Source organism: Acomys russatus, chromosome 2 (genome assembly GCF_903995435.1).
Source record: "Acomys russatus chromosome 2, mAcoRus1.1, whole genome shotgun sequence".
Taxonomy (NCBI): Eukaryota; Metazoa; Chordata; class Mammalia; order Rodentia; family Muridae; genus Acomys; species Acomys russatus.
The window spans coordinates 39012913-39025761 of NC_067138.1; the positions used below are offsets into that span (position 1 = coordinate 39012913).

Below are 12849 nucleotides of genomic sequence, written 5' to 3' on the forward strand. Positions count from 1 at the left end.
CTCCTTCATTTTTAGGTCCTGTTCTCCCAGGTTAACAGTACCAACTAGAGCAGTGGATACCTTAAAACAGATTGTGTCTATGATACCTCACTTCCCTTCCTTTGAGATGATGGGAAAATGGGTTTTAGGAAATAGAATGTATTCTGGACTTGTCATGATGTAATGGTTCAGTGCTCAGAAAGTTAGATTTTCTTTGTTTAAATAAGCCCACCAAATAATCTGGTAAGTTCTCCAGATGGAAAAATTTCACAAGCAAAAGAAAAAAAATCAATTGTTAATCTGTCTTGCAGCAACAAGCACCTCTACTGTGGTGGTGAGAAACCCATGAGACACTGCACTGACAGTGTCGTCAGCATGTTGAGTGTGAGTTGAGCATTGGACTGCTGGAGTTTGGGTATAAACTTAAATATCTCTGCATTTAACTTTCTTCATCCATGGAATGAAGCTGATGACAGCACACACTCATTTGGATATCTTGAAGATCAATGACTTGATCTCTTAGTATTTCACACTCCCCAGATTTAAGCTAAATGCTGGAGATACAGTGATATACAGTACTAGGTTTCAGCTTAGACCTTTAAAAAAAAGATTTATTTATTATGTATGCAGTGTTTTGTACCAGAGGAGGACACCAGATCTCATTATAGATGGTTATGAGTCACCAAGTGGTTGCTGGGAATTGAACATAGGACTTTTGGAAGAGCAGCCAGTGCTCTTAACCTCTGAACCATCTCTCTAGCCCCAGCTTAGGCCTTTACAACATTCAATCTAGTGGTATTTATAAAATGCTTTATGATAACATCTGGATAGTATCCTTGTCATATTCAATAATGCAATAACTCACTGTCCCATTGTGTATAAGAACTTCATTTGGTACCCTGAACATGACAAGTTTATTCACACAAGCAATGAGTGCTTAATGTAAGCATTAGGTCACCATAAATCCATACCAGCCAAGCAAAATGACTAAGCTCTTTCAACAATGAGCAAAAAAGCTTAATTGGAAATTTTCTGAAATTGCAATTGTTCTAAAATCTCTATATGTACTGTCTTCCCAGGGTTAGTAACTATACCTCCAATGATGGGATTACCTTGCTGCTTCTTTGCATGTCACGAACATTTTATTCTTATTGAAAGTAAGAAATGATACATATGATAAGAACTGCCATGGTGAATCTAGAAGGTGTGAAATGTGAAATCCATTACTCAGGTTTCCACCTGTCCTTGAGGTACTAGATTTTGAGGGAAGTTAAGTCTTGTCTTTAGAGTATCTACATCTGAAAATTTGAGATGGAAGTCACTCACAGCTTTAGTGTTCGCTTCAATTACTTCTTCTTCCAGGGGCTCCAGTTTCAGATCCTTCAGTCAGAGGAAGTAAATGGAAGGAAAAGAAAAAGATACCAAGTTACACAACCAGAGAACTCAGCATGAAACCATATGCTAGCTTTGTTTCATGATTAGTATCAAGCCCAAAACCTTTGATACTGAAAAGAGATGAACCAATTCTCATTTTAAAAAAATTAGCTGTTCTGGGGCTGGGGAGATGTCTCAGTGGTTATGAGCACTGGCTTTCCTTCCAGACATCCTGAGTTCAATTCCCAGCAGCCACATGGTGGCTCACAAGCATCTATAATGAAGTCGGCTTCCCTCTTCTGGTGTGCATGAAAACAGAACACGCGCATACATAAAATAAATAAATCTTAACAATTAAGCTGTTCTAATAAGGGGAATACTATATCATTATTAAAAACCACCTGTAAGGAGCTATTTATGATACATTCAAGTAGTAACTGCAGTTTACTCCATCAGAGAGCAAAAGGGAGACTAAAAATGCATTCATAGGAGGAATAAAGTTAGCAGGAGTAGCTTAACACACAAATGGCCTTTGTTGTCAGTATTGTCACATCTTTCCTTTCCTTGGGAGTTCATTATTGACATTTGTCTATTGTAATAATGTTTTTTTTTTATGTTGTAGCACAAGTTTTATTTTTATTTTTTAATAATATTGGTGAATTGAAAAATATTTGTTAAAGATTTTTTCAAACATTTTATATACACCACCTGCCCCTGTGTATACCTTGTGTATAGGCATGTGTATACCACAGTGTAAGTGTGGAGAATCTTTGAATGTCAGTCTTCATGAATGAAAGATTTTTATAAAAACCTTCAGGTCTTCGAGGATGACCAGTGGTTAACACTGATGTGCACAGCAAACCTTCAATAACTTGGCTAGATATGTATATTCCATGTGAGGAATCAAATAGTTCCCTCAACCGGCTAAGAAACAGTTGTCAGTTGTGGAGGTCCACTTAAAGAGACAGTGTTAACCGCGTCACCGCAGAGCCAGGCTGCTCCAGCTCAGCTGTGGGTAGCACTCGGGGTAAGCTGCTTATCATCCATGGAATTCAGGCTCAGGATCCCTTCTGCTGCCTTCCCCCTCGGCCTTCCTCTAGCTGGCCTTTTACACCCAGGTTTAATATAGCATCCTTTACACAGACTTTCTCAGACCACTTTAGGTATGTAACCTCTCCATCCACCCACATTGCTGACTTCGGCTCTAGTTCATGATCTGATTTCGTTTTCTTTCTTAATTCTCTCACATATTTTTTTGTCTGCCTTTTATCTGTTTTAAGTTTTCTGTACTGTTCTTTCCAGACAGAATGCTGCTAGGCACGTAGTAGGCAGCCATTGCAGATTCAGTGAGTGGCTGGATGAGGGTCTCACTTAAATCATGGCTTTTCTAAAAGGTAAAATTGTGCAATGATTACAAATGTGAACTAAACATTAGGTAGAGTGAGTTCGCAATGTGGAGGTCTCCATTGGATCCCTCCTCCCGGAGCTTGGGCAACCCTTTGGAAGAGAGGGATGAGGAATTGTGGGAGCCAGAGAGGTCCAGAACACTGGGAGAGCATGGACCATGAAATCAAGTAAGCAGGGCTCATGGGGGCTCACAGAAACTGAAGAGGCAGTAGTAGAGCCTGCATGGGCCTTTGCTATGTCCTCTGCATGTATTTTATGGTTGTTGGCTTGGTGTTTTGGGGGGGCTCTTGACTGTAGGAGTGGGAGTGTCTCTGGCTCTTTTGCCTGCTCTTGGGATCCTTTTCCTCCTTCTGGGTTGCCTTGCCTAGCCTTGATGTGAGCGTTTGTGCCTGGTCTTATTGAATATTGTTGTTATGTGTTCAGTTCATGTCCCTGAGAGGCCTTCTTTTTCTGGAGGGGGGGAGACAGGTGGATATGTGGAGAGTGGTTATGGTGGAGGGCAGGGGGAAGCTGATATTGAGTTGTACTGTGTGATAGAGTAAAACAAAATAAAACAAAAAGCCCTATGAATTCAATATTACAAGTACAACCCTGACAGAGCTTTGACCTAGCATTCTCTGGGTGTGTTGCTACCAATGTTGAGTTCTAGGTAATCTGATATAAGAGAAGAAAAGCTTTAATTACGTGAGTGTGCCATTCTCAGTTATTCCTCTTCTGGTGACCTGATGCTACACTGGGGGAATGAATAGCCATTATCTTTAGCATTGTCTTTGATTTGTTTAAAATTAAACATGTTTTCCTTTTTTTTTCATTCTATTTAAAAAGTGGTGCGTGTGTGTGCATGTGTGTTTCTGTGTGCGTTTGTGTGTGTGTGTGCACGTGTGTGCATATGCAGGCATGTGTGTACTACAGTGAATGTGACAAAGACAACCTTGCCTGCCAGACTTCCTCTTTCCCCTTTCCTGAGACAAGCTCTCTTTAGTGTTTGCTGCACACAACAGGCTGATGGTCTGGGAGCTTCCAGGAGCTCTCCAGTCTTTTCCTCCCATGTATCTCCCCAGAGAAGCAGAGGGACTGCAGGTGGGTGCTGCTGCAGCCGGCTTTTACATGGTTCTGCATGTTTGAACTGAGGTGTGAGGTTCCCATGCTTTGCATGGTGAACACTTTACACCTGGTGCCATCTCCGCAGCCCTGAAGGTATTCTGTAGAGATCCAAGGATAGCATAGCTATAACCTCGGGACACCCACATTGTTGCTCATGGAGACTGCAAAAGACAGAACAAAACCCTGAAAAACTTAGAACAATCACAATTGTTAGAAGCCTCCAACCCCTTGAATAGAATTATGTTTAGTTTACAGTCTAGGAATGGTTTTCATAAATACATAGGAAAAAAATCTATGTTCTGCCTCAGGTAGATTTCTTTTAACAAGGAGATCAAATCTAATGCTAACAACCACAGGAAACAAGGGGGTCAGCAGTGAAATGACTTACACTGAGCCACTGTTGGGCAATTGGATAGTTTCCCTCTGGAAACCTAATTCAGCACAGTACAGAATAAGTCATACAAGAAAACGGAACCGTGCTGCTCCAGCACTCGTTAAGACAGCTCATGCTGAGCCCCACACAGCTGGAGGCCCAGGCTTTCAGCAAGCCTCTTGGATGCTGCTCTCACACTCAAACCATTTCATAGGAAGGGAGAGAGACAAAAGTCCAGGAAAGAAAAGGATGTGACAATACTTTGATTTGAAACAGGGGAGAAAGGTATTACTAAAGTTTAAGCCATTCCAGGAAAAAAAAAAAAAAAAACAAAACCCAAACCTGTACATATTTCATACACCAAGAAGAGACAGTTTTGCTAGGAGCTTCAAAACCACTTCAAAAAGAGTTATTTGTTCTTTAAAAGAACCTAAACTTATTTAACACAGGAACCCTTTTTGGGTTTTGGGTGAAAGACGAGAACACTCACTTTAGAGACAGAAGCTAAAGTTTTGTTACAGACAGGACCCCCCCCTCCACTCCCCGCACCCCCCGCTGTCTGTTCTGCTTGCTATGGACTCTTCTGCCTGCCTTTGGATTACTTTATCCTAGCTGGGCTGCCTTGCCTGGCCTCAGTGGAAGAGGATGCCCTTAGTTTTGATCCAGCTTGATGTGCCAGGGTGTGTTGGTACCTGACGGCCAGTCCCCTCTTCTGAAGAGAAGGGAAGGGGCAAGGGGTTAAAGAGTGGGAGGGCGGAACTTTGGGACCTGGAAGAGAGGTGGGAGGGGGCTGAGGTTGAGATGTTAAATAAATAAATAGATTTAACTGATGCCGGTGGAGAGGACCTAGGCCCCCAGCTGATAGGCCGCTCAGTCTCCATGTGGGTCCCCTAGTAAAAAACAGTAGGTACGGGCTGTCTTGGCCATGGACTCTGTTGCCTGTACTTCATTCACTTCCCCATGGTGGGGCGACCAAGAGGATGCAGGCAGTCCTGAGGGGCCTTTATAGGCTGGGGTCAGTTGGTAGCAGGGAAGGACTCCTCCTTTCTAAGGACTAGGAGAGGGGGATGGGGCGACGAGGGAGGGAGGGTGGTACCGGGAGGAGAAGGGGAGGGGCCTATGATCAGGATGTAAAGTGAATTAAAAAAAAATTTAATTAAAGAAAGAAAGATATTTAGAGTAACGTATCTGTTGAATTTAACAATAAAACATGGTTGCTTGTTTTTAAAAAAATTGCTGACAATAAATTCTAGTCCTGCCAAAACCAAACCAAAACAAACAAAATGCGAAAGCTTTATTTTATGAGCTCTCAGGGAAATGGTCTGCTTGGGATTTGAACTGTGTTCCAGAGGGAAAGTGGTATTGCATAATTAAAGGGTGAGATCACAAAACGAGGGGGCTTGGGTGAGCTGTGGTGCCATCCAGTTACAGTTTGACATTGAGGATTAAGCAAGGGTCTATCTGTTGGAGCCTGGGCCTCATCCAGGCCACCTGGTTTCAAGGCCCTTAACTCATACCCCTAGATATTTGGTCCGAAATCTGGCACTTAAAGATACCTTGTCTATTGTACTTTGAAATTGATGCATTTAGAAAGCCAGCTTCCTTTTTCATTGAACCTTAAAATGGTCTATTACATGTTTCTCCTGTTTCTGTGAAAGGACTCTGATGGGCCCAAATCCTCAGACTCTCCTGTGAATTCCCACCACACCCATCCTGTGGTGCTGTTAATTTCACTACTGATCTTGGAAATCTTTCATTCCGTTCTCTCACTTCGGATGGACCTATCTCTGTGTTCAGGCACACAAACTTGAAACTGATACCATTGATGGAGATGATTTCCTCAGCTCTCAGCCTAGTCTTCTCTTGTTTTAATCCATTTTGATCTTAATTCAACACAATTTGTATCTTTCCCCCTGGTTGACTATCAAAAGATCTTATGTCTTTAATTATAAGTTAAAATGTCAGGAGCCATAGGACCTTGCCTGACCTGCCCCAGTGGCTGAGAGGCCCTGCTGGCTGAAAGCCACAGTTGTCTGCATACTTGAGATAATTATTCTGCCTGGCTACCACAAAGATCCAGCCTGACCTTGAGAAAGAGAACATTCGGTGTATCGAGACTTCTGTATAGTCGCCCCACTCCACACCTGCTGTCCTTGGGCCTGGCCCAGAAGATTTTGTAACTTTCCACTGCATTCCTTCTCACCCCCGCCCTTTCAGAAGCTTATTATAAATTTGGATACCCCCTTAAAATAAACGGCCCTCGGTAAGCAAAGTTTTTCCTGGGCTCGTGCCTTTCTTTCGTCCATTCTTTATTCACAGGTCGCGACCCTCCTCCCCACTCCATGAATAACTGAACCCGCGGGTCGAGAACATTAAAAAAAAATGTGTCTGGTTGTTCTCCATACCAAATCCAAATCCCTTAGTCTGTTACTTAGTGGCCCTCATGATCAGGACTTAGCCGCCATCTAAGTGAGTCCTCACTTCTTCCCTAAATGAAAGACTCAGCTAAGCTGTTCCTCTTTTGTGCTGTCACTGCCCTCTCCAATTAATTTCTTCTTCATTTACTAGAACTTTACTTCAGGTAAAATGTTTGTTTGTTAGCTAGCCAACATTTATTCCACCTTTAGTGTCAACACATTTTTGTTTCCATGACTTCTTTCCTTTCACTACAGTGGTCTGGGATTGTTAGAACTCTCCCTTTCCTTTCTCTAAGAAGCTGGCATGTGACCCTAACAGCCCCAGGCCACCTTCCCAGCTGGAAATGGAATAATAAGCGCAACATAAACAGATGGGCTCATTACTTCTGGCGGATGTAACCCAAGAGACTGTAGCAAATGCTTGCTAGACATCTAGAATCTCTTTCTCTCCAGCATTCCCAAATTCATGCCGAAGAGTTATCTATTGATTTCATGAACATCCCCATGTCCTCCCAGGACAATCTCAATTTTATTAAGTTGGAAAGAAGAGTTTTGTGGCTTGTAATAAAAATTTTAATTGAGATGTCATCATTTTTTCTGAATGTAAAATCCTCCCAGGCACCCAGCCCGTGCAGACCGTTCCTTCAGGTAACCGTCTGCAGATCCCAATCTTCTGGCACATGTCAGGACTTAATGAGCACTAGCCATGAACTCAGTTCTGTCAAGCATTTGAAAACAAGCAACCCTTCTTCTATGCCTCCTTGTTTTTGTACACATACAAGTGGGTTTTTAAAAAACTCAGGTTTTCTGCCAAGCAAAAACATTCATTCTTTGTTGCTCAGAAGTCACAGAAAACACGTGTCCTTCCTGACTGACAAAGGCTGCCTTAACAATTAAAGCTGTACAAGCATAGTGACAATATACTGTTAAGACACTTGGTGCAAGCTGCAGTGCTCTATTAAAGACTTTATTTATGCCAGGTGGTGTGGTGCGTGCCTTTCATCCTGGCACTTGGGAGGCTGAGACAGACAAAGCTCAGGTGAATCTTGGAGTTTGAGTCCAGCTTGGTCTACAAAGTGAGTTCTAGGGCTACATAGAGAAACTCTGTCTCAAGCAAAGCAAAACAAAACAAAACTATATGTTATTTAGGAACATACAGTTTATCCCTAAGGATGTCTTCACCATATTCCTTCTTATTCTCTTCCTAGTCAGGCTTAACACTAAAACTGTCAATATGCCAGTCTCTAGAAGTCGAGCAAAGAATAACTCTGTCCCCTAATTAACCTAGAAGATTCTCAAGACCCTACTTGTATCTCTCTATGAGGTGGATTAGCATCATTCAAGCATGATGTAAAGAGTTCATTCTCAGCCCTGGACCTTAGTTTACAAGTAAGCTTTCATATTTTAAGAGTCAACCAATCAACCAACCAACCAACCAGAAAACAAGGCCTTGTAGCGCCACCAGACATTCACAGAGTCAGTCAGATGTTGAGTATTATTCATGGCATGGGGCTGCCATGGAGGGGTATCCAGGAAGCAAGTAAATTGGGTCAGGCGATCTTGCAAAAGAAAGAGGAAAAAAAGGAAGTACTTACCTTCTTTTCCAGTCTATCAATTAATTTCTGGAGTCTGTTTATCTGCGTCATCCACTGGTTGTCTTCTTCTAACAATGCTTGGAAGAAAATCACAAAGGCAGAATGTGACATTTTTAACAATGTAGAATGCTTAGTTATCTATCGTTCCACCCTGAAGGAAGAATGTATGGTCACTGACTTTTAAACACATTCCTCAAAATGTAGCTCGTGAGTGATTTCTATGTAACTGACTCAACAAAGATCTCCACGTCACTGGCTTCTTTCACAAGCTCCTCCACTCAAGTTTTTTTTTTTTTTTTTTTTTTTAAATATTGTTTACTGTACTGGCCTGTGAAACTCAAGAGAACCGATCTCACTGAACCATTTTCACTCTCCTATATGAGAGTTTTCTTTTGAAAAAGAAGGAAAGCACTGATTCTAAACTCGCCTGTAAGGCAGAGGCAGAAGCAGATAAAATCAGACCCTTGATATGGAGCCATGATGCAAAAGAAGTGTAGCAAGGTAGCCGGTGTTGCCCTTCTCACTGACTAGCCTGGGGATACATGGACCCTTAGTCATGGCTTAGAGGTACAGAATGGAAACTGGAGCCTGTTGCTCTGTATTTATGCACATGAACTATACTCATATGTATATGTGTGAATGTAGTATGTACTGAATGTGGGTATATGTATAAATGTGTGTATTTATGCAGGTACATATAGAACAGCTGCATATCTGGTACCATTTGTTATGTGCTGTTTCAGGTCACTGACAAGTGGCTTTCGAAGTAGGATTGCCTTTCCTCCTCATTTCAGCCCCAAGCATGTTTGTTTCAAAGCATCCTTCAAGGCTCCTTGTCTAGGGATGAGCTGACTCTCTAACTTTGCAGCAGGGAGGAACTTGAACAGAAAAACAACTCAAGAGTAAATACTTTACACCCCTGAGAGGAGCTAGCAGGTACACTATTGCCAACAAGCGTTATTGTTGTTTTTGTCATGATTTAAGAGTGCCTGTAGTGAGAAAGAGAAGCCAGAATTTCCGATGTGGGAAGCTCATTCATGAAAAGAAAGCTCAATTGTGAACTCCACTTGACTGCCTTGACTCCCAATTTGATGACGTCATCTTTAGGTGTTGCTATTTGTTCTTGTTGGAAGCTTCACCAAAGGGGGGTAATCTTCTGGGACTATCCATGAGGAACTCCAGCTGGCTGCCTCAATAGGGCTTCCTCAGCCTGTTTCTGTGGGATGTCTGAAGCACTTGTTTTGATAATAGTCCCTCTCTGTCTTCTCTCTCTCTGTTTACTTGTTTACCTTGTCTTGTTATTAACTTGATAAACTCATTTGCTCAAAATCCAAAATATGGCTGTTATAGATCTGGACTGTACAGAAAACACCACTTTTAAAACACTGTATAAACAGTGCTAGTATTATCATTGTAACTATTTCTATGTAAAGATGAAAAAGGAGGCGCTATGGTCTGAGACCTTGAACGGGCATCCTAGCTTCCTGTGTGCTGAGGACAGTTCACTCAAGATGTCTCATATGTGCTTGTTGAAGCTGTCTTAGTTAATCTTTCTTAAAATGAGGGCAAAATTGAATTCACAGCTACAAATCTCATTTTAGCATAGAAAGAAATGGAGTCAAGACTTAAATTATAAACAGTTACTATATAGAGACAGCACAGTAAATTCCATTAATATTTAGTATTGCAAAAGTAAAGCGTAATTATTTGTATCAAAATGTACTCTGTACCTGTCTTTTTTGAGGGAGAAATGCACCAAGAAATTATTAAATAAAAACAAATATAAATATTAGCACTACACCCAAAAAGTGGTATCAGAAATGAGAGTTTAAAGAAAATACCTTAAATGCAAAAACCAGTAGGCTTACTTTTAAATTCACAAATTAGGTAGTATACTTCCAAGCTGGGTTGTTGCCTATAAGGATTCAAGGAAAATCAAAGTCCCTGGGAACTGTGGTTTCAACTATGCCTTCCCATCTAAGCACTAACCAGGCCTCACTCTTCTTAGCTTCTAAGATTAAAAGTGATTGATACACTCAGGATAGCATGACAGTAACTAATTTCTATATTTTTTCCTTAAAAATTGCGTCAAATATATCATCTATATCTATCTATCTATGTATCTACCTACCTACCTCTCTATATAACATTTATCTATCTATCTATCTATCTATCTATCTATCTAGTATATGTGTGTAAGTATGTGTGCATTCCAGCATGTGCATGCTTGCATGGAGGAGAAATTCATGCATGCCAAGGCATGTGTGTAAAAGTCTGCTGACAAACTATGGGAGTTGGTTCAGCTGTGGGGTTTGACTTCCTACCATGTGGGTGCTGGGGACGAAGAGCTGAGCATCAGGCAGCAAGCTCACTTACTCATGGAGCCAGCTCACTGGCTCTGTGTTTTCTAAACGGTTAAAATGGAAATCATATAATCTATGATTGGCCTTGTAAACCCAGCACTGCCATTTTCGAGCCAGTCTGTAATTTGCTTGCTGATTCCTTGCTCTTTCCTTCTGCACAGTGCTTGTGCAATCCCTGCGGGGGCCAACTTTGTACACCTCTTGTTACAAGGAAGGGCATAATTTCCTTCTCCATGATTAGTGGGCTTGACATGTGACCTATTTGGTGAATGGGAAGTTAGGGGGCAAGACTAACATTGTAGTTTAAATCTACCTATATATTTTTGGCGTGGCTGCTTGTGCTTCTGACACCTACCAGAAGGCAAAAATGCTCCGTGTGTTACTTATTCTAGATGAATCTCTGCCAAGGCCAGAGAACTCAGTCTGTAGTCTGTAAGCACATCTGGCTGACACTACCTAAACCTCCACCAATCACATTCATGAGGGAGTAAAACAAATATTTGTAGCTGTAACTATTGAGATTTTGGGTTTCTTTGCTAATAAAAATGGAATAATACTCCATATGATCATAGACAAATAATTTTATATTCTGGGCATTGCCTTTTTTTTCTGGGTGACCTGGAAGAATGTGATAACACATATCCATTGTGTAAGGATGTGAGATAGAATAGACTGTTCAACAGTGTACTTTGACATCTTCCAATCATAGTCAGTGTGATATTGAAATATTTGTGTTAAAATGTTATGTTCAAATGCAAATATGTTTTCATACATTTATGTTTACGATAATTACTTGGATATTTGGCAAACATGAATTTGCATAATCAGAATGATTTTACAGCAAGTATGTTAGTTAATATGTAATACTTAAACCATTACCAGTCAGAATTAGCCCAGTAAACATTTCATTACGTCACAGGCTTCAGAAGTCCCAGCTATGGCTAATCCTAAAATGTTCCTAGATAAGTTTATGATACATTTTTCAGAGGACCTGGAGAGGGAGAAGCTATGGCGCAGAGGAACAAGATCAGAACTTGGGCATGCTACAGTGCAAGTGTCTTGGGAATCAGCTGCTCGAGTTCTTTCTTCTGTGTCAATACCCCTGTGGACTAGGCAGGCACCTGATCTGATGGGACTGGCAGGAGGATCACCCCCTCACTTCCTAATTAATACTCCGCCCCTTTTCAGTGTCATATGCATTTGGTAAAAGGAAGGCATTCCAGGCTGTTGTTTTTTATTTATCCACACGATGAGGAAGAACACCGAAGTCTGTCTTACCTGGGCTGCTGGCATTGAACTGTGGGCTGTTGGGAGAGAAGCTGTTGTGTCTCTGGACTCGGCGGTTGGATCGCTTCCCAGGCCATTGAATGGACAGGACTTCTGGCTTGGTTGGCCCTTGCCTGAAGTGAGAGCCAATATTAAACTTTACTGTCAGAGTTTCAGTATGTTGCTCCTAAGATGAGATCCTAAAATATCAACCCCAGGGCTTTCTGGGATATTTAATGGAGACACAAGAGAAATACTGCATGCAAACATGCTCTGGAGACCCAAGATGATTGTTACTACAATTTTCTTTTTTTTTTCTTTCATTCTTTTTTTTTCTTTCATTCTTTTTTTTTTACATTAAAAATTAATTTATTCAGATTACAACTAAATTGTTATCCCATCACTTGTATCCTACTGTTCTTCCCTCCCTCCCTTTTTCACCCTATTCCCCTTCCCTAGGTCTAAGACTGAGGGGGGCCTCCTCCTCCACTATATGGTCATAGGCTCTCAAGTCTCATCTTGGTAGCCTGCTTATTCTTTCTTTGAGTGCCACCAAGGATCCCCACCTGGGGGAGGTCATCAAATATGGGGCACCAGAGGTTACTACAATTTTCAAATGCAAGGATGAGAATGTTCTGGGCTTTCATTATTATTAAAATTTAGCCCAAGTGAACAGACCAATAAATGCTAGTGAAATAGAAACAGTAATTAAAAGTCTCCCAATGAAAAAAGGGGGAACAGGGCCAGATGATTTTTGCATAGAGTTTTTTGAGATCACACAGTTACTGGTATCCAAACCACATTAGAACCTAAGAAAAAAAGGAGAATTATAGACCAAATTTCCTTTAGAACACAGATGAAAAATTGCAACAACGTACTTGCAAATTGAATCCAAGAACACGTTAAAAATATCTACCATGATCAAGTGGGTTTCTTCCCAGAGATGCAGGTATGGGTCAAGAAAAGCAAGT

General features: G+C 41.2%; 1 protein-coding gene across 1 annotated transcript in view; it reads right to left on the minus strand.

The window, feature by feature from the left end:
• Necab1 (N-terminal EF-hand calcium binding protein 1) overlaps window positions 1-12849 on the minus strand; it is a 167482-nt gene that overhangs the window by 19234 nt on the left and 135399 nt on the right. Inside the window, exons 7-9 of the mRNA XM_051160563.1 lie at window positions 11891-12012; window positions 8250-8326; window positions 1306-1359 (exon numbers count right to left, since the gene is read on the minus strand). Coding sequence (XP_051016520.1) covers window positions 1306-1359; window positions 8250-8326; window positions 11891-12012 — 253 coding nt within the window. The remainder of the gene's footprint in view (window positions 1-1305; window positions 1360-8249; window positions 8327-11890; window positions 12013-12849) is intronic.